This window comes from Netta rufina (assembly GCF_964035555.1).
Source record: "Netta rufina genome assembly, chromosome: 21".
NCBI lineage: Eukaryota > Metazoa > Chordata > Aves > Anseriformes > Anatidae > Netta > Netta rufina.
The window spans coordinates 1,741,840-1,760,718 of NC_140145.1; the positions used below are offsets into that span (position 1 = coordinate 1,741,840).

At 44.6% G+C, this 18,879-nt stretch overlaps 1 protein-coding gene across 1 annotated transcript in view; it reads left to right on the top strand.

Moving 5' to 3' along the window:
* Window positions 1-18,879, top strand: part of CALN1 (calneuron 1) — a gene marked incomplete at both ends in the record, with an annotated part of 109,933 nt that overhangs the window by 26,715 nt on the left and 64,339 nt on the right. Inside the window, one exon of the mRNA XM_084299871.1 lies at window positions 12,361-12,504. Within this exon, the coding sequence (XP_084155997.1) occupies window positions 12,361-12,504 (144 nt within the window). The remainder of the gene's footprint in view (window positions 1-12,360; window positions 12,505-18,879) is intronic.

Consider the following 18,879-nt stretch of genomic DNA (forward strand, 5'->3'; position numbering starts at 1 on the left):
CTACTAGCAAAGAGCCTGAATCTCATGTCTCTTACATTGTGCCAGCAGTATTTCTCTTCATTTTTCAGCAGAGGAAAAGTTGCCAAACTCATTCCTGGTTTTGGGACAGGAAAGGAAGGGAAAAAAGTGTTACTGAAAAGTAGAAAATGAAAGGGAAACAAATATTTCAACATTATTTAAGTTGTCTTTAAAGCTCATGGGTAAAGAAATCCCTCTCCAGCTCTTCAGCTGGATTGACCATGCCCACCTCCAACACATATTTTAAAATTGAATTCTCAAAGCATGCTTTCAGGTATACAACATAGAAAAAGTACAGAGATTTGTTCTTAAGAATGCTTTATTGTTATGTGCCTTTGATACGCAGAAACTGTATTTTTGTTCAAAGAACCAGAACAGGAACAAATATTTCAGTCACTCTGCTGAAAATGTTTGGAAGATGCAAGTTTTCAATACAGTATTTTTCCCATTTTCTGCAAAAGATAAACACGGTTTATCTGAAACCTGAAAAGTTTCTCTAACACCTACTATTAAGCACTTTAAGGAAAAGTGGTCTCTGGACACGCAGGTGCAGCCTTTCACATTGTGAGGGTCTGTATCTCAGCGACCTGTTATGCTTCACTTAAACTCCTTCAAAATACAAATATCCTGATCACTGGAATAAATTTTATCAGGGAACACCTTTCAATTATCCATTTATATTTTCAGCTATGGATGTTTTAAACAAATTTCATAGCATCCCTGTCTGGTTTCTTTGGCTAGTAATCTATCTGGGCAATGCTTGGTTCAGGAAAACCCTGGGACTTGGGGTGGCCATTTCCTTAGCCAGAAAGCCCAGGAATAGGTTTGTGTGGATGCAAACCAGGCATTTCAAAGTTAACTTAGCAATAAATATTCTGAAAATCCCTTCCATTTTCCTCCCGGCTGCATTTTCTCAGTCCATAACCTACCCCAGCAGAGTGCAACCTGAAGGACACCTCTGGGATTTAGGAAAGGATTTATTGAGTCCCACCCTGACCCCTGCAACAACTCCTCTGACTTTGCATTGCAAACCTGCTCAGCCACAATTTTTCTGCTGTTTGAGCAGCATCTTTGGGGAGACTGACTAGGCAGATCTCCCCTCATGGTTTGTGTATAGCAGCCTGGGAGCCCTGGTCTAGCACAATACCATATCAGCAAGACAACAGGTTGGAGTTAGCAGATGCAGAATGATAGAACATATCCCGTATGCCAGGACATGTGGCTGGATGCTGCCCAGAGATAAAGACCACAGCAATTACCATTCCCCTCCAATATCTCTTAATACAGTATAGAAACAACTTTTGCTGTTATCGACGGAACTTCAGACAGACAGAATGAAAATCTCAGGTAACAGAGCCCAGAGCAAAATTCTATTTTGTAGTGATTTGCAATGAGTTTGCTGCTATCCGCATAAAGGGATGCTATGGAATTGCTAAAAAATGCTAAAGCTTTATCAGTTTTGCATAGGGTCTGGAAGTGTTGTTGTGGTGCATTTCAGTGCTTCCTGTTCCTAAATGCGTGTGTGGTAGCAATGCTTTGCAGTTGGGATGGGAAAAGCTTTCTAAAATTGCTTTATACTTTGTAAAGCAGTAAACTTGGACCAAACAGTATGGAGGGAGCTAGGGAGCTCCAGCTGATTGTAATTCTTCCAGTGGAACCATTTTCCATCAGAAAAATGCAATGTGATTGCATTCCCTGTTGACAATGGCCTTTTCAACTGAAAATAATAAAAGAGCTTCATTTCAGTAATGCTACAATATTTCATTTTGAATTTAATTTCATTTTTTTAAATATTAAAAAATGTGGCCATGAAACATTGGGACTTCGCTGCAGTGAAGCCTTTTCTGGAAACAGCTCCCGAACAGGAGTGACAGATGAGCTTTGGTTTTGTTACACTGTAAAGACACACGAAGAAAAGCAAACAGACGGGTAGATCAGTGCAATATTTCAGCCGGAATATTTGAAATTAACCCTTTTCATCCATCGTGGCTTGATCATGGCCATTGCAAGGCTGGGGAAGAGGCAGTGCAGAGCTGAGCTGCCCAAAACTCAGCCAAGCACAGGATTGCAATTTCCCAGCCGGCAGAGCTACTGTTTCGGGCAGTGCCTCTGCTGTGTTCGAAGCTGCTCCATCTCCATCCTCCTTTTCCCTGCTTCTGCAATGAGTTCTTACAACTGTCTGCATTACTCAGCTTGCAGCCTTTGGTTTTATCTGGTCTTTGTAGAGGATCCTTCTTTATCTGGGTGTTATTGGCAGTTCTGAAGCTGTTTGGGTAATTAAAGGAATTTCTAGTGTAATTAATAGGTGTCAATGGAGGTGATGGAGCACTGGTCATGTGGGTGATGAGGAGAGAGGTGTGCAGCCCAGCTCTGCTGGCAGTTTGTTTAAAGTTTCTCAGAGATTTGTGCACGTCTGAAGATCATCTTGGTGCAAAAGTGCTCACGGAGTTTGGAGGCTGTAGTGACTGTCAGCTAGAAAAGATCCAGAGGTGCCCAATTTTGACTGTGCAATTAGAAGTGAAAATAAGGAGGAAACAAACAACAAAAAAAAAAAAGTTGGCCCAAAGCAAGAGAATCATAGAATAGTTTGTGTTGGAAGGGACTGTTAAGACAGAGAAAAAATAAGAATTAAATTCCCTTCATTAGAACCTGATTTTATGTGAATAAATAGCAGAAATTCCAATTTGTCTCTGGCACTCTGACCGAGACAACATTTCTGGTGTTATTGAATACTTCACAGAAAATTTCCTTGCAAAATGCAGCTTGCTCTGCATTCTTCCTCCAATTGGGCTGGGCTTGTTTGTTCGTAGGCAGAAGCTCATATTCCTGAGTCTCGAAACAGTAAAGAGGGAGAGCTGGAGAGGGTGCATTAAAGTCAGATCTGGTTTGCCAAGCTCCTATGCACAAGAAGCGCTCCCAGTAATTTAATTTATGTGTTATAATCACTTTGGCTTTTGAGGAGAAAAACTGTCTTGTTACAGGATGGAGTAGATTGTGGGACTTGGAGAGCAGAAAATTCACAGGGACGGGCAACTCTGAACTGAAAAATATTAAATCATAGGTGTAGCGTGGTCCTTCCAAGAGACAGTCTCTCACCTTAGGTGGCAATACTGGAGAAACAAGTAGTGGAAATAAATCCCAAGACCTGGGGAAAAATGTGATGATGGGAAAGGGAATAGGGGAATGTCTGCAGCTGTGCCTCCAGTTCCACCTGGAAGAGTTGGTGGAAGAGCAATGAGTAATATTTCACTGCAGTGAATATCACAGGTGTGTGGGTCTATCTCAAAAGTCCAGAGCAGCCACTGCCAGGGACTGAGATGCTTCCCCAGTCCTTAGTATAACCGTATAAAGTCCATATTAAGTTGGGTTTAATGCGCCACTGGGTAGCCATGTGGAAGTTAATTAAAGGCAGAGTGACTGAGAAAGCAATTGAACTCCAGTAAAACTTGCCCGAGGTATTGCCTGTCCTGACGTGAGGTCGTTTTAGGAAAGACAGAAGGATGCCAACTTATCATCATTGTCAGAGCCAATGCTCTGGGTGTTTGAGCTGCTCGTAACAAATGGGTCTCTGCGTAGCTGTTCTGAGGACATTATTCTAAATGGCAGGTACCTACATTTGAATATTGGGCAGTAAATTTCCAACAGAGAGTGCTCAAGCTCTAATTAAGCCTCCTTTGCAAAGTCTACAGAAAGAGCTGCAAGTGATGGCAGAGGTTGTATTTCCTAAGCAGTTATTGCCAGCCAAGACTGCAGACTAAAACTCTCATTTTGGTTAGAAATGTATGAAGACTGTTCTAACAGTGCATCAGTATGGGATGCAAATTATATATATTAAATATATATATATGGGCAGCTATTATCTCTTCAACATTAATTTGAGCCATTCATAAGCAATATTGAATCAAATCACTCTCATTCTCTGAGATGCTGCAGAGTAGGGTCTTAAGCTCATTACCTATTTATGTCCAGCAAATGTTTCATTTCTGATGATAAATTGAATATTGATGTCAATGAACTAAATCAGCAGCTCACTGATATTACAGGTTTACTTCTTGCCAGCTTAAAAAAAAAAAAAACGTTTTGAAGTTGAACAATTCTCTACATGGCTCAGCTATTCCCAGGAAAATATGTACTGTGCATGAGGTTCCCTGAAGTGGGGCAGTGTCATGGGAGGGAAAGTGTGTTGTTTTGAGATATAGATAGATAGATAGATAGATAGATAGATAGATAGATAGATAGATAGATAGATGAGGGGAGGATAGAGGTTGTTTCTTGTTATGAAGAGGTAGTGAAAGAGAAGATTGACTTTTTTTTGAAAAACAGTGGAAATCAGGTCTCTCCTTATTCACCTATTTAGTAGTAGGTTCAGTAATTGCAAACAGAAGCTGTATAACGCATACTAAATTTATCTGTTTTCATACTGGTGATCTTTCATTTTTAGGAGTTGGTTTGGGTTTGTTGTTTCTAAATGAAGGATGAGTAATGCATTATTACTCTACTTAGAACATCCTGGGTTACAACACTTGCAAAGAGCCTCACAAAAACTCTGAGGCTGACTGCCAACCTCGTTAACAGTCCCATCGCAGAGACCTGAGCTGGAAGGGAGCTGAAGCCCAACCAGCATGGGCAGCACACGCTGGCTGAGCTGTGTGGGCCTGGAGACAGACAGATGTGGGCCTCTGGAGCTGAATGCATGGCGTTTTCCAGGACGTTTTCTATGAAAGGAGAAGAACAAAGAACAAGAGGAGAATGTGAGGGTCTTGTAGAACTCTCTGGATTTACATATTTTGCCCTGTGTGTCTATGTGTCTGAAGGTATACAGCCCTCTCCTCCCATCAGCTGTGCACAGAAGGACATCTGATGGTTGCACCAAACACCGCAGCCAGTGTACGTGTAGGCATACAGGGTCCCATGGGCTGTGCCAGGAGACCAAAATGCCCCTCTGGAAATGGCATTATGGGCAGTACTGGCTGCAAATCCATCTCCTGCAGAGTGACAGTGATACGTGGTAGTCTTGCATAAAATGCTGAGACCTTTAAAAAGATGCTCTCTATCCAATGAATAGAAATGAGACATTTGCTTATGCAGCCAACATCCATCCTAATGCTGCTATTTATAATGGATTGTGGATGCTCAAAAAGGGCTACATTGTGAGACGTTTGGTTGAGAGAGTGGAACCACAAAGCCAAGAATGCAGCAATACATAAAGAGGACCAGAGATCTGGGCAAAGTTATTTAACAGTGATAGACAGATGATACATTTCAGCATGTTAACATATGAAGAATTAACACAAAATTGCTTTTTGTTTTGTTTTTGTGACCACTAAAGTGTGTGCTGATATATTTGGAGCAAACATTTGTAGTCTAAAATATTTTTCTTAGCATGCTGAGGAGGAGGGGCATGGGCTGGAAGAGGTGAAGCCGGTTTCTCCTGCTGGAGGTGACTCGGTGAGAGAAACCAAAGATGTCCAGAATGGATGAAGCCACATTTTGAAATGCTGCAGTCATTTCTCCTGTGTGCATCTGCTCCCTGCATTCTGAAACTTTTTTTTTTTTCTAATTGCCAGGCTAAATTTGCACATATCCATTTGTTCTTGGACCAATATTGCTCTTCACCTCAAATAGCTTTTCTCTGTCCCCAGGATGTCTCCTTCCTCTCCTCAGTGCATTGCAGATGGAAATCAAAATGCCTCGGCAAGCTGAGCCCTGCTCTTCTCTTGCCATTTCCATCACCTCCAACCCCCTTTGCATTTCTTTCACCCTAAATTCAACCCTTCCTCCTTAGGACCAGCCTTTGCCTTTCCTAGGCACTGGAAATTGAATTATTTTGCATCATTTAATGGTCAAGGGCCAAAGCATGGTGTCTCTGACCTTATGCATCCTTCTGGGATGGAGCTGAGCAGAAGCCCTGCTTGTCTCTGACCACATTAGGGAAATTTATAAGGGAGAATGGAAGCTGCTGTTTTGCCAAGTTCTTCTGACAGCTGGCTTTCAGCACAGCACTTCCCCGCTGGCTCCGTGCAACACTGCAGGACTCAAGCAATTACAAACAGCTCAGCACGCGCTGTCCACAGAAGGGATGAAGCCACATTTGCGGAGCATCCTCATGCAAAGGAGTGTGACTGCTGCTGTCCACACAGGCTTGTCCTCAGAGTAAATATCCTCAGATATTCCCAATCCAGCTCCTGTTGCTTGTACTAAAAGCTTCCAATATCTAGTATGAGCAGATAGCCTTTATGTTGTGCATTTGTAAGGTAATGGGGTGTTTCTGCAGGTTATTTGGAAAGTGTTAAATATGTTTGGGAACATAACCACAGGAAATGTCATTTCCACAAATCATATTTTACCATGAAAGGAAAAAAAATAATCCAGCGAAGTTATGTATGAAACAGCCCTGTCCCTCTAAGGAAAAATAAAACAAGGCACTTAGTTTTGAGGCCGACTTTTGTGAGCTGAGATACTTCATCAAGTTGATTAGCACCAGTTTGCTTTGTCTGTTTGACATAACTACCTCTATCCAAGCTGCCATAGCTCTGGGGCTACTTTTAAGACCAGGCATTTATACCCCATTTCCAGCTGCAGCCTTGGTCTGTGCATGTTTTTGGTGATGCTGAGTGGACCCGCACTGACAGCACTTAAATCCTGAGCTTCAGTGCAATGCTGCAGTGTTTCAGATAATTCAGGTTGATGTGGCCCCAGATTGCAGCGAAATTTTTTTGGGATGCTGAACTGTTTTACTGAGATTGGAGATAACCAAATGAAATATTTTGACGCTTTAAATTAGATTTTTTTTTTTTTATTTTTATTTTTTTTTGGGGGGGGGAAGGAGCAGGGAGCATTACCATTAGATGAAAAATTTAGTTATTTTGGCACTTCATTGCATTTTGTGGTGAAACAGAAGTGTAAGAATAGCAGATGGAGGGATGGAAATTTCCAATTTTTTAAACAGGCATAGTAGTTACGAGGCTTACTTAACACTTCACTCAAGGATGTGCTATTTGCAGCTTTTAGATCATTCAGTTTGTACTTTGGTGCCCAAACCTGCAATTAAGAGAATGAGATGACTCGCAAGATTTAGGGTGGTGGTATTTCTTCTCCTATCATACTAATGAAAATAACCATATAGGACTCTGATTGTAATTACCGTGCACTTAGGGTGTGGTAGTTACAGTGTAATTACAAAATTTATTAGGGTGGTATTTATACCCAGTGAAGTAAACTGAAACCATCTGCAGTGCCCGAGGGTGGCTGGTGGACACCGATGGCTCAGGCTGAATTTATCTCCTGGAGCATCGTGATTCATTCTCATTCAGGAAGCAAAACAAGAAATAATGATGGTTGCCTCTAGTTACCAGTCGCAGGGAAATCATCAGTAAATAAAGCTGCTACTGAACTTCAAGAAGGGATGAGCCGGGGAGGTTGGAAGGAGAGCGCAAGGTCACCTCCTGCACACCCAAAGCTGCTGTGATTGTGGAAAGCTGTTTTGAAGGGCAGTGTGTTGGAAAGAGTGGGTGGATGAGGATGTTGTCTTTGGGTCTTGCTGGATGCAGAGAGTTAACGACTTGCTAGACTGGATGTCAGGTCCGACTCCAACGGTGGTCTTCCTTCATGCCCTTCAGAGAGGTAATTAGAAAAAAAAAATCTTCCTTTCCCTGATTCTTCCCTTCTTTTATCCTAGACGAGTGTGAGGGTAACTGATTTCCCCATAATAGGGGTGCTTGAAGGTGCAGCTGCTAAATGGAATGAAAGAAGGGGTATTAGTCAAAAGCAATCCCTTGACGCACAGCTTTTGAATGCTCAAATAACTGGGAAATGAGTGCTGCATGTCCAGCTGCCTGAAGAGAAACACTGGGCTGAAGTTCTCTGAGAACAATGCCTGCAAACCCAACTCACAGGAGGTGAGCCAGGCACCCAAGTCCTCCAAAAGCTATGGGAGGTTATGGAACCAGGCTTTCTTTGCAGGATATTTTGGCTGGATTTGCTCATTTTCCTTGGAGCAGACAGGAAATGGAAACGTTTCCTTCTTTAGTTCCTAAGGAAGCTTGAAAGGAGCCTTATAAGGGACTGATCTCCATCAGTGGACAAGCAGCACAGGTCCCACCAGTGCTCCCTGCAGTGGTGGTACCCCATCCCCGTCTTTGCCCCGTTGACTCCCAGGTGATTGCCCTTCTGCTCTCAGCTCTGTGTCCTTGCTTGGCTTATTGTCCTGGCAACTCTTTCACTCTTGACACCTGGAAACTCTTGACACCTGGAAATTGAATTAATGTTGTGTCCACCCCCTCTATGAGATCATCATTGAAGGAGTTAATCAGGACGAAGCCGATGCTGATCCCTGCTCTCCCTTGTTCACCTGAACACTGCTCAGCGTTATACATCACACATGGTCCATCGGACAGTCTGTGTCTCAGCAGTAGTGTCATTCGCTGGTGGTATTTGATTTAATTCTGGGAGGGAGATGGTTTTGTGCTCCTAATGGTTGCTTCCTGTTGTCCAAGCATTTTTATATTGAAATCACCTTGTACTGAAGAGAAGTATTGCTGTTCCCAGGGGCTGGAGAAATTGAGGCATGGAGAAGAGCACTCAGGGGCTAGGCTGAGCTCCTTGAGAAGTAATGATACCTGGGGCTCAGGCAGGAAACTGGGCTTCCTGTTTTCTAATTCTTTCTATATTTTCTCTCTCTCTTTCTTTTTTTTTTTTTTTTTTTTTTTTTCTCTTTACCCATTAAGATAGTTCTGTGTCAACTTCCTATATACAAGAGTAGAAGGAGATACTCTAAAGTGAAGTGGGGAATAGGTATTTACTAATGCCCCAAGGGAGGAGTAATCCAGGTGTACATGCTCAGGGCTGCTGCCATCCAGGCTGGGCTGCTGGAGCAGCATCACTATGGCACCCAATCCCCCCTCCCCTCTTGTCTTTACTCTTCCTTTAAAAGACAAAACAGAGCTTTGTTTTTCCTGATCAGAGTAAAGCATCCCCATGCAGAGCAGCTGGCAGCAGAAATGGCAGAGGTCTCAAACTTTCTCCCAAGCCAGGCAGCATCTTTGTTGAGAGATTTACTCCATGGACCACATCCGCGCCCAGTTCTGAGACAGGAGCATCAGTTGCTATGGTGACTTATTTGGAAAAGTCATATGGGGAAAGTGCCGATGTATTTTTAGCTTTGGGTAATGAAATTTAACAGCTGGAAATAAAGGTGAGGACCAGACAGGGTGCTGCAGGTTCATGGACTGTGGTTTGGGACGGCTTTACAGCAGCGCTGGCAGGACTGTGTTTGAGGAGGATGCTCAGCCTGGTCGCTCATGTGCTGGATGCCGTTCAGGGCAGTGCCTGCAAGTATGTCGGAGGAGCAGGAATCACTATAAAGAAAAGCTGATAAGGAGGTGGTGGTACATGTAAAGATAAAGAGGAGGCACTGTGAGGTCGTAGCTGCTTCGTGTACAGTGTGTTCAACCTATAAATAGCTCTTCAAATATACCTCTGCACAAGTGGTATTTATAGACTTTGAGAAAAAAAAAAAAAAAAAAAGCTCCATTTGGGGTCAGGAGTTGGTGTGTGAAGGCTATTTCAGGTTTTGTCAAGAGTTCACGTTTCTGGAAGGCATGGAGCAGAGCTAGAACTCTAATGTGTTTGGTTTGTTTGTTTTTTGTTTTTTTCCTCCAAACAAGCTTCAAATTTTGTTGTGCTGTTAAATGCAACTTCTGAAATTGGTGTATCTGGAGAGAATGCTTGCTAAACTGAAACTCAGATATCCTACTGAGAAGCTCCTGTACAGATGTAATTTATTCATATAATTTGGATCAGTCTAAATTGTGTGTAAACTTTTCTGAAGGTAGACTCTTATTTTATTTTCTAAAACACTTTCTCAGCTCCCTGCAGTATTTTTAGTTTTCATCTTCAGCTGTCAGAAGTTTATTTTAAAATTAATTGATTTCAATGTAATATTTACTGCACTTTAGCTTTCAGCACATCATATGAAAATAGATTTCACTACAGCTGGCAGTGTCTAATGGGATTTGTTCCTACTCCAAAGGCTCTCTGCATTATGTACCGATACTTCCAGACGAGCCTGCTTTGAGCAGCCTCACCACCTTTTCATATCGCTGAGCTTACACTGCTTGGGCTGGCAGGGAGACAAAGTGGATCCAGGCAAATGTTTAAGTTTAAGGGAGTCACAGCTGATGCATACCTGCACCCAAAGTGTAGATATTGCAGATCTGGCACAATATGCACTGAAAGTAATAGGATTTACCCTTTGTGCATCAGTGGGCTCTTTTGCTGGATTAAAAATTGATCATAGCTCATCCTGATAGCCACAGCTATGATGAAGATTTAGCAGGACGTCACAGAGGTGCCCTGGCCATGGCACATCACCAGGGTGTTGCACATAACAGAGAGCAGCTTACGTGAACTGGCATAGACTTTGCTAAGGCACTGGAGTCTTCAAGGGAGGTGGTGAACTTTGATGGGAGGTGATTGAGAAGCAGCCTTTAGATTGTAAAGTTTTAAATAAGGTGTTAGCAAACACATCACTGAAGTAATTTCCTGGTGCTCTAGGAAGCTTCCAGCTTTTTCCCATGAAGACCAAAGAGCATCCCTCCGTTATCACTGGGGAACAGAGGGAGGTGGTGTGATGGACTCCATGGCAGGACCAAGAATGTTTTCTTGCCTTTGAGGCTTAATGGCTGACCTACCCAGAGCTGGTCGGGCGTTTTTCATCCAGTCTGTTTTCTGGTAAAGAATACATTATTTTTTAGTTTTATTCTCCTGCAAAACCTGCTAAGCTTTCCCTCCTACTTCTCCAATGAGATGCTTTCACGTGAATGCTAAACTCCTCTGAGCAAAGCTGCAGAGAGCCCCGCATGGTGGTTTCCCACACATCTTCATTCTCTGCTGCCTCTTGACCACCCTTCATCTCTCCCAATACACCCTCCAGCAGTGGGATTTCCACAGCCTCTGTCTTAGCATGGGACAGGGGCTGTGTATCTCACCTGGGAGGCACAGTCTGTGGAGGGGGTGAGGACATCTCCAGGTGATAATTTGTCCCAACATCCATGAGACTTCACTCAAGTTTGCCCCAGGGCTGTGCAGGTTTTATTGCTGGGAGGGGCTGAGGTGGAGGCACCTCTGCACTGATGAGCTGCTCTTTTTTGCAGGCAGCACCTGCGATAGGTAGGCAGACAATACCTTAAATAACTAATAATAAACATATCGCAGCAAAGGTCATGAAGGGCTGACTGACATGTGGTTGCCAAACCAATTAATTGTTGACTTTCTTCTCAAAGGATGTAATAATAAGGCATCTTGTGTTTTCCTCTCAACAGCATGATGCAGAGACCATTTAACCAAAACGAACAATTCAGTGCCTTTTTCTCTCCCCACCTCCAACCAAATATTCTCAAGTAAACATGCTCCCAGCTGGCCAAAATGTTCAAAGTGCTCTGCTTGGCATTTGCAAGTCAAAGCCACTTTATATGGGGAGCTCAGTGGTGGTCTTCAAGTTACGAGACCTGTGAGAAGTGGGAAAGGCGCGGAGCTGTTGAGGTGGCAGACTCGTGTGGTCGTTCACAGGGGTATGCAAGGGGATAACAGGTATTAAATGCTGAGGAGGGGGGGAAGGAGGGGAACACACCAGAATTAGGAATCAAAACAAAGTCAGATGTCAGAATCTGAGCCAGGCTGAGGAAGAATGATGGAAGTGATTCCTTTGACACTGTCAGCATTTTATTGATCTGAGGCTGTTTATTGCTGAAACAGTTGTAAATTAGAGAGGAGCTAGGAAGAGGAGGGAGAGATGGAGAATGCCCTGGTACACTTTAAAAGATGTACACCTGCATTTTTTGGGCAAAGGAGGACTCAGTTGCAGAGCCCTGCACCTCTCAGGGGAGGCAGTTGGCACCCAACTGCTGCTGTGCACGTAGTTGTGTAGGAAATGTCAGGGCCTGATATGATGTGCAGTAATTTTGTCTTGCAGGCATGCTGAGCGGCTTGGAGAAGGGCTGCTGGAGAAGCCCCTGGGGCTGGGGTGTGCAGGGGGGCATTCCAGCAGAGCAGGATGGCTCTGGGGGCAGATGCTTCAGAAAGGAAAGGAGATCAACATGGAATGAATACATAATTTTGCACAGAAAATAGGTAGTGTGAGCACTGATGCTGTTGTATAAATCTATCTGCATACAATGTGAGTGTATGCACCCATGAACATATGATTACCTTGACTCAAAATTATCAAATATGTCACATCAACATTAAAAAAGGCAATATATGCTGCTGCTTTGTCCCCTATGCACAGGTACATTGACCAGAAAGTCGTGCACCATAATAACTCTTCTTCCCTCTCCATTGCAGAAATCCGTGAAGCTTTCCGGGTGCTGGACAGGGATGGGAATGGCTTTATATCCAAGCAGGAGCTGGGCATGGCGATGCGCTCGTTGGGATATATGCCCAGTGAGGTGGAGCTGGCGATTATCATGCAACGCCTCGACATGGACGGTGAGTACCCACTCTTTGTTCTTCTCTGTTACCAGCACAGGGTGGCTTTCCCAGTGCGTTGCAGCCCATGTGTGGGGCTCAGAGAGCTCATGGTCACCGAGGAACGTCTTGGGTGGACGCTTGGGTGAGGTGTTGCCATCCACTACAACAAGTAAAGATGAGCACAAGCCATCCACCTCCCGTACATACACCTGCCTCTCAGGCAACCCTTGACCCACCTTGACCAAACCTTGAACCATTGAGCCATAGAATCATTGGGGTTGGAAAAGACCTCTGAGATCATCTCATCCAACCATCACCCTACCACCAATGTCACCCACTAAAAAAACACGTCCCTACACACCATGTCCAACCTTTCCTTGAACACCTCCAGGGACGGTGACTCCATCACCTTTCTGGGCAACCCGTTCAATGCCTGACTGCTCTTACTGAGAAAAAATGTCTCCCATTTTCCAACGTGAACCTACCCTGGCACAAATTGAGGCCATTCCCTCTAGTCCTATCACTAAGTATCTGCGAGAAGAGGCTGACCCCCAGCTCCCCACACCTTCCTTTCAGGTAGTGGCAGAGTGTAATGAGGCCTCCCCTGAGCCTTCTTTTCCCCTTACTAAACACCCCCAGTTCCCTCAGCCGTTCCTCACAGCACTTGTGTTCCAGACCCTTCACCAGCTTCGTAGCCTTTCTCTGGACATGCTCCAGGGCTTTGATGTCCTTCTTGTAGTGAGGGCCCAAAGGTGAACACAGCAGTAAAGGTACAGCCTCACCAGCGCGGAGTACAGTGTGACGATCACCTCCCTGGTCCTGCTGGCTGCACTATTCCTGACACGAGCCAGGATGCCATTGACCTTCTTGGCCACCTGGGCACACTGCAGGTCATGTTCAGGTGAACATCAACCAGCACCCCCAGATTCTCTGCACATCTTTCCAGCCATTCTGCCCCAAGCCTGTAGCATTGTATGGGGTTGTTGTGGCCAAAGTGCAGGACCTGGCTCTTAGTTAGAAGAAGATAAAGCAGCTTTGTCAACCTTTCTCTGCAAAGCTGAAAATGTTCTTTTGCAAGACCATTGTAACCTTTCTGTGCTTGTTCCTGGGCAGCACCTGGCCCAGTGATGCTTACTGGGACATGACCTGGGCACCCAACAAAGCAGCATGGTCCTACGGCCTCACTGCTTCTTGCAAGTAAAAGATGCTGTGGATGGGAGCTGTGCTGTGTCGTAATGAAGTGTTGCTGGGTTTTGAAAGAGAAGTTTAGAAGGGTGGAATAATTCTGAACAAAGTCCTGCTGTGAGAGCTCCTTGAACGATTACAAAGAGGTAATAAAAGAAACAGAACCCACCATTTACAGGAGCTGAGAAATGCAGCATCAGGACGATGGAGCCAGGGGGGACTTTTTAACTGCCGCAAAGCTACAATCAGAGCTGATCGCAACAAGCGGGCTGTCTTTAAAATGTCCTTGGTCAGAGCAGAAAGGGAAACCTTCCTGGTGCAAGGAGGCTGGGCTACAAATCCAGCCTCCTCCCTCCCTTCTACAGGCAGATGTAGCAGGGTGGAAAAACTGAGGAAAGGTAAATGAAATAATGCCAAAGCAAAGCACACTGGATGCAGACCTGGTCTGAGGGGGGATGCGCAGCATGCTGATGTGACACTGGCATCCTTGAGAGACCACTGAAGAGCAGAGTCCATGGGAGGTGGTGTCAGCTCCAACCTCCCTGGAGACATCAGAATTGAATATCCCTGTGAGATGCAGGGTACAACTGTATTCATCAGGCAGAGGAAGGGTGACAACCTCCTTGAGGGTGTTTAGAGGCTCTCCTAGGCAAGGAGAGCAAATAATGCAAAATCTGGCGGATGGAGATGATCAGTTGTTGAAGTGATCTCATTCCTGAAAGAAAAGATCCCCCAAAAAAAAATATTTAAAAAAACATCACTTTTAAAAGCATTTTCTCCAGAAATGATTGTTTGCACCTTGTTATGTTCTGGCCTTTCCTAGCAGACCAGGTGATTTCTCTTTAGACTTTGCAAACGCCAGACTCAGTGTGGTGCCAATTCATGGGGTCTTTTACTAAAACTCTGTGTTTTTTTGGAAAAAGAGTGCTGTGGACTTGGCTGCCAGTTCTGATTCATCTCCAGTTATTCCCTGACTCTCAGTCTCACAGACTGGAGACTTTGGCACTCCTCCTTGTACACTCCTAGTGTGCAGGGACCTGTAAGCCGAGAGGTGGAGTTAAAATGTAGAGTAATGGGCTGCAGATGGAAGGTGTTAAATTCCTGTTGGAGGTCTTTCAGAAAGCTCGGTGTGTTTTCTGCCAAGATGGGGAGTGATCTTCCATCTTCCAGCTCAACAGTTACTACAGGTCCAAAGATTCAGTCCAGGGGTGCTGGGTCCTGTTCTGGGTCCTGTGTCTCAGCTGCCTGCTGTTGCAGTGATTTGGGCAGGACATTTGGGGATGGGACCAAATCTGTGAAATGTGAAGGTCAAATGGGCCAGACACTAAAACAAGACTGGGTAATGGGAAATTCCTTAGGCACTGAGTGAATAGGGGAATATTATGTGCAAGATTTACCTTGCCTGCAAATTGAATTAATGCTATACAGATTGAATTAATATTACGTAGCTTATGGCTACTTCTCCAATGGATTGTCTCGGAATGTTGTCTTGTCATATCCAGACTTTTTTTCCATGTTTTAGCTTGAAATACACAGTGAGAACCAGCAATAGCTTCCTCCTTCCTCTCCCACTGTGTGAGAACATTATTCAGTAGCAGGGCTTGAACCCAGTGAGCTCTGGGGGGTGTTGTGCATGCCCTGCGCTCCCAGGGACAGCATTACCCTGCCTCCTGTATACTCTTCTTGGGGGCTGCTGAATTTTTCCAAGGCTTTGGCACAATACTGAGGGGGTGGGGAGCTCAGCTGGATGAAAGGCCCCACTTAAGGATGAGTCCCCAGGGCCAGGAAAGCCAGGGGGGAGGCAGTAATCCTCCTGCACTTCCCCAGGTACCTGATGTTACAGCAGGTAGTGTGGCCAGACAGACGCTTCTCCACACAAGGCTGCTGCCAGTGTCTGCTAATAATGAGGTAATACGATTGGCAGTGGTTTGTATTTAATCTGAACCAGCCCGAACAGACCTAGTACAAACATATGGTTTTCGTCAGAAATTACCTTGGGATTGCATTCGTGTTGCAGGATGGCAGAGTATCTGCCGTGGCTTATTTAACTGATGGGCTTCTAATAATGAGCAATTGGAGCTGGCCTGTTTGGTTTTCGTTGCTCACTGTTTTCTGTGGGGATAAGGAGGGAGGCTCAGGCATCTGGGTCAGGCTGCAGGGTGGAGAGACCATTGAGGTGTGGGAGCTGCATGGCCTCGCTGTGCTGGACCAAACATGTTGCACTGTATGCTGGAGTGCTTTTGTGGTTGTGCATGAGCTAATATGACATGAACATTTGGCACCTGTATGTAACCAGCCAGAAAGGATCTCACTGAGCTTGGTAAACAATGCAGGGCTGAGCTCCAGAGCTGCCCAGCGACAGAGCTTTTGGGGCTGAAGCTTGCAGCTTTTCAGTAATGCACAGAGAAGCTCCAGATCAGAGCAGAAATGGAGGTGCATTTCATAATTCATTGCATTTGAAGGCAAAATTTAGTTGGTTAGGAAACACTGCATGAACCTGAGTGAAAATGGCAACTGCTCAGCTTGGATCTTGCTAAGAATGCCTTCAGAGATGTCTCAGGGTTTTAATGCCTCCATGAAGGTGATGAGTGCTGCCATCACCCTCCCATCACAGATGTCACCCCAGCAGCCTCTCACTTTGCCTCTCACCAGGGTACCACTGTGTTACTGGCATGGAGGGATCGCCTTCACGGGTTGCCTTGATGCCAAGGCGCTGCTTGCAGTGTTCCCCTTCAGTCTGTTATTCTCCCTAGAGGTTTCTTGTTTTACGTCCTGACCAAGCCAGATCTGTCTTTACTCATGGGAGCAAATCCTGCTCTTGGTGCAGTGATACGTGCAGCAAAGCACAGACCATGTTCCCCGAGAAGCTTCCTGACAGCAGCTGAAACCAAAAGGGAAATTTGTCAGGCATCTGATTACCTGACCTTTGTCTTTGTGTCATGAATTGCTCGCTTTGGCCACCACTTAAAAATTTTCTAAATTGTGTTTTGTTTTATTATGATTGGCTACATCCCTATTATACTGACTGCATTCTTCTGATGGAAAATAAGCCTTTCGTTTCCTTCTTCTTCTGCTCCTCCCTTTTCTTCTCGGCTCTGAGTGGGGGACAGGTGGAAGCATCCTCTCTTTCCCCACGAAAATTTTAAGAGCCACGTCAAATCCCAAGGGATAATTTAATTTCAAATATTGCAGGTTCCATTAAACATGGATGTGGTGATGTTGCAGACATGCTGGGCTGTGTCTCAGCCCTGGCAGTGACATAGTGGAAATGATAGTAATGAGTGGATTTGCCCACGGGGAATGTCAGTGGGGTGATGCTAATGATGCTCAAGAGCTCTCAAATGTCCTCCAGGGCCCAGAGGATACTCCTGTCCATCGGGATTATGGCGATGAGGATTGGTCTATGCCACAAAGCCTATGGCACATGGAGAAACTTGGGTTCAATGCCATGGCACAGCAAGGCTGCCACAGGGCTGGGGGAGAGGGACAGAAGTTCAGCCAAGAAACCATAAGATGGGTGTCAGTGTGGGTTGGGGCTGGCAAAAAGAACAATATGCATTTTCCCGTGTGTGTGCAATTACAAACTCACAGCAAATCCTATGATAAGAAACAACAGGGATGGTCGTTGAATATTCCCAAGAGGCTAACCATGTGGATGCACACCAACTTGGCTTTTTTTACCCCAATAGCCGGGGTAAATTTGGCCTGCTGGGGCAGGAGATGTTTCATCCCCGCGCTGCAACAGGAGATGAGCAGTAGGAGCCTGCGGCAGCATGGGGCAAGCCCTTGGCCTGCAAAGGCTCAGCCTCCCAGCTGCATCTGGCATCCCAGCACGGCTTCCACATTGCTACTGAATATCTAATTCTTGACTGGTCTCACCGGAGGAAGGCAGGCATCAGAGGCCAGAGTATCCAATGCATTTCCTAAAAACACTTTCTCCACCCTATTTTCCAACTCGCCATGGTGTTCTGCAAGGTGTGCTTCAGGCAGCTGGAGAGGACGGCAGCTGCCACTGGGGAAAATAGTATAGCTGGCATAAAAACTGAATTAGGGAGAAAAATGAGAATATACTTGGAATATTTCAAGGTCTCTAGAGAAAGCTTATAAATCATCAGAAATACCCTTCCGTGAACTACTGGGAGAGGCTGTGGCATTGCTGTGATGGGGGAGATTAAGTACCAAAACAGAAAAGAAGGCAAAGGGTTTTTTAATGCAAAAATGCCTCTGTTTGGGAAGGAAGGGGAGGAATAGTGTTTCCATTGCTCTGAGCATGATTCATGTTAGACCAAAGCTTTGCTTACATCTTAGTAGAGGTGGTGCATGACTGTTTGCCAGCAGAAGGTTGTTCAGTATAGGTGGGCACCTCTCCAGCGTGTTGTGCCTTATGGGGACATATTGTTTGCTTTTCTTGTCTGGAAATAGAGGCCAGATTTTACCTTAGTTTATACCCTTGATTTGCTTCATCCTTAGACATAATTAGGGATTACATGATGTAAACATTGCAAACTATGAGAGGTGCATATATTTCTTTCTGCAATCTGGAGAATGACCTGAAATGATCTGTCAGTTTGTGGAAAGTAAAATATTTTATATATTTATTTGCTGGCAAGGGATTTTTTTTTTGGTAAATTCTTCCAATTGGCAGTAATGCTAATAAAAATGCAGAGAAATGGCACATTAAATGTGTTGCCTTATCCGGGATGCCTACTCTTTAAGCAGACATTAGCAATAAAATAGATTAATGTGTGACTTAAGTGTCAAACTGTTTCGTTACAACATCAGACACTTTTATCTGAGGAATAAAATAAGCACTCAATGTACTAATTAGAGGAGCAGCTGGTTTTCAGTACCCTGAAAAAATAACTTCAGGCTAACACACGACTGGAAAAAAAAAATCCAGTGTGTCAAATTGTTTGTTATTGTACAAACAGGAAATACTTTGATCAAGCAAAAGACAAGCTGGCTCCATCAGTGTACAAGCAAGCTACCTGTTACCTCTTCATCACATTATGTGACACATCAGCAGTAACAGTGACAATACAGCACTTCTTGTGGCATTCTACCAAGCAATTAAACTTAAAAGAAATCCCAAATTCAAATTCTGAGTATTCCCAAGCTGCTTTTTGAAGTCTTTTTGTGGACCAATAAATTTTAGAGGGGGGAAGAAGACAAAAAACTATACATAGTGACCCTGGCAAAGCAGTTTCC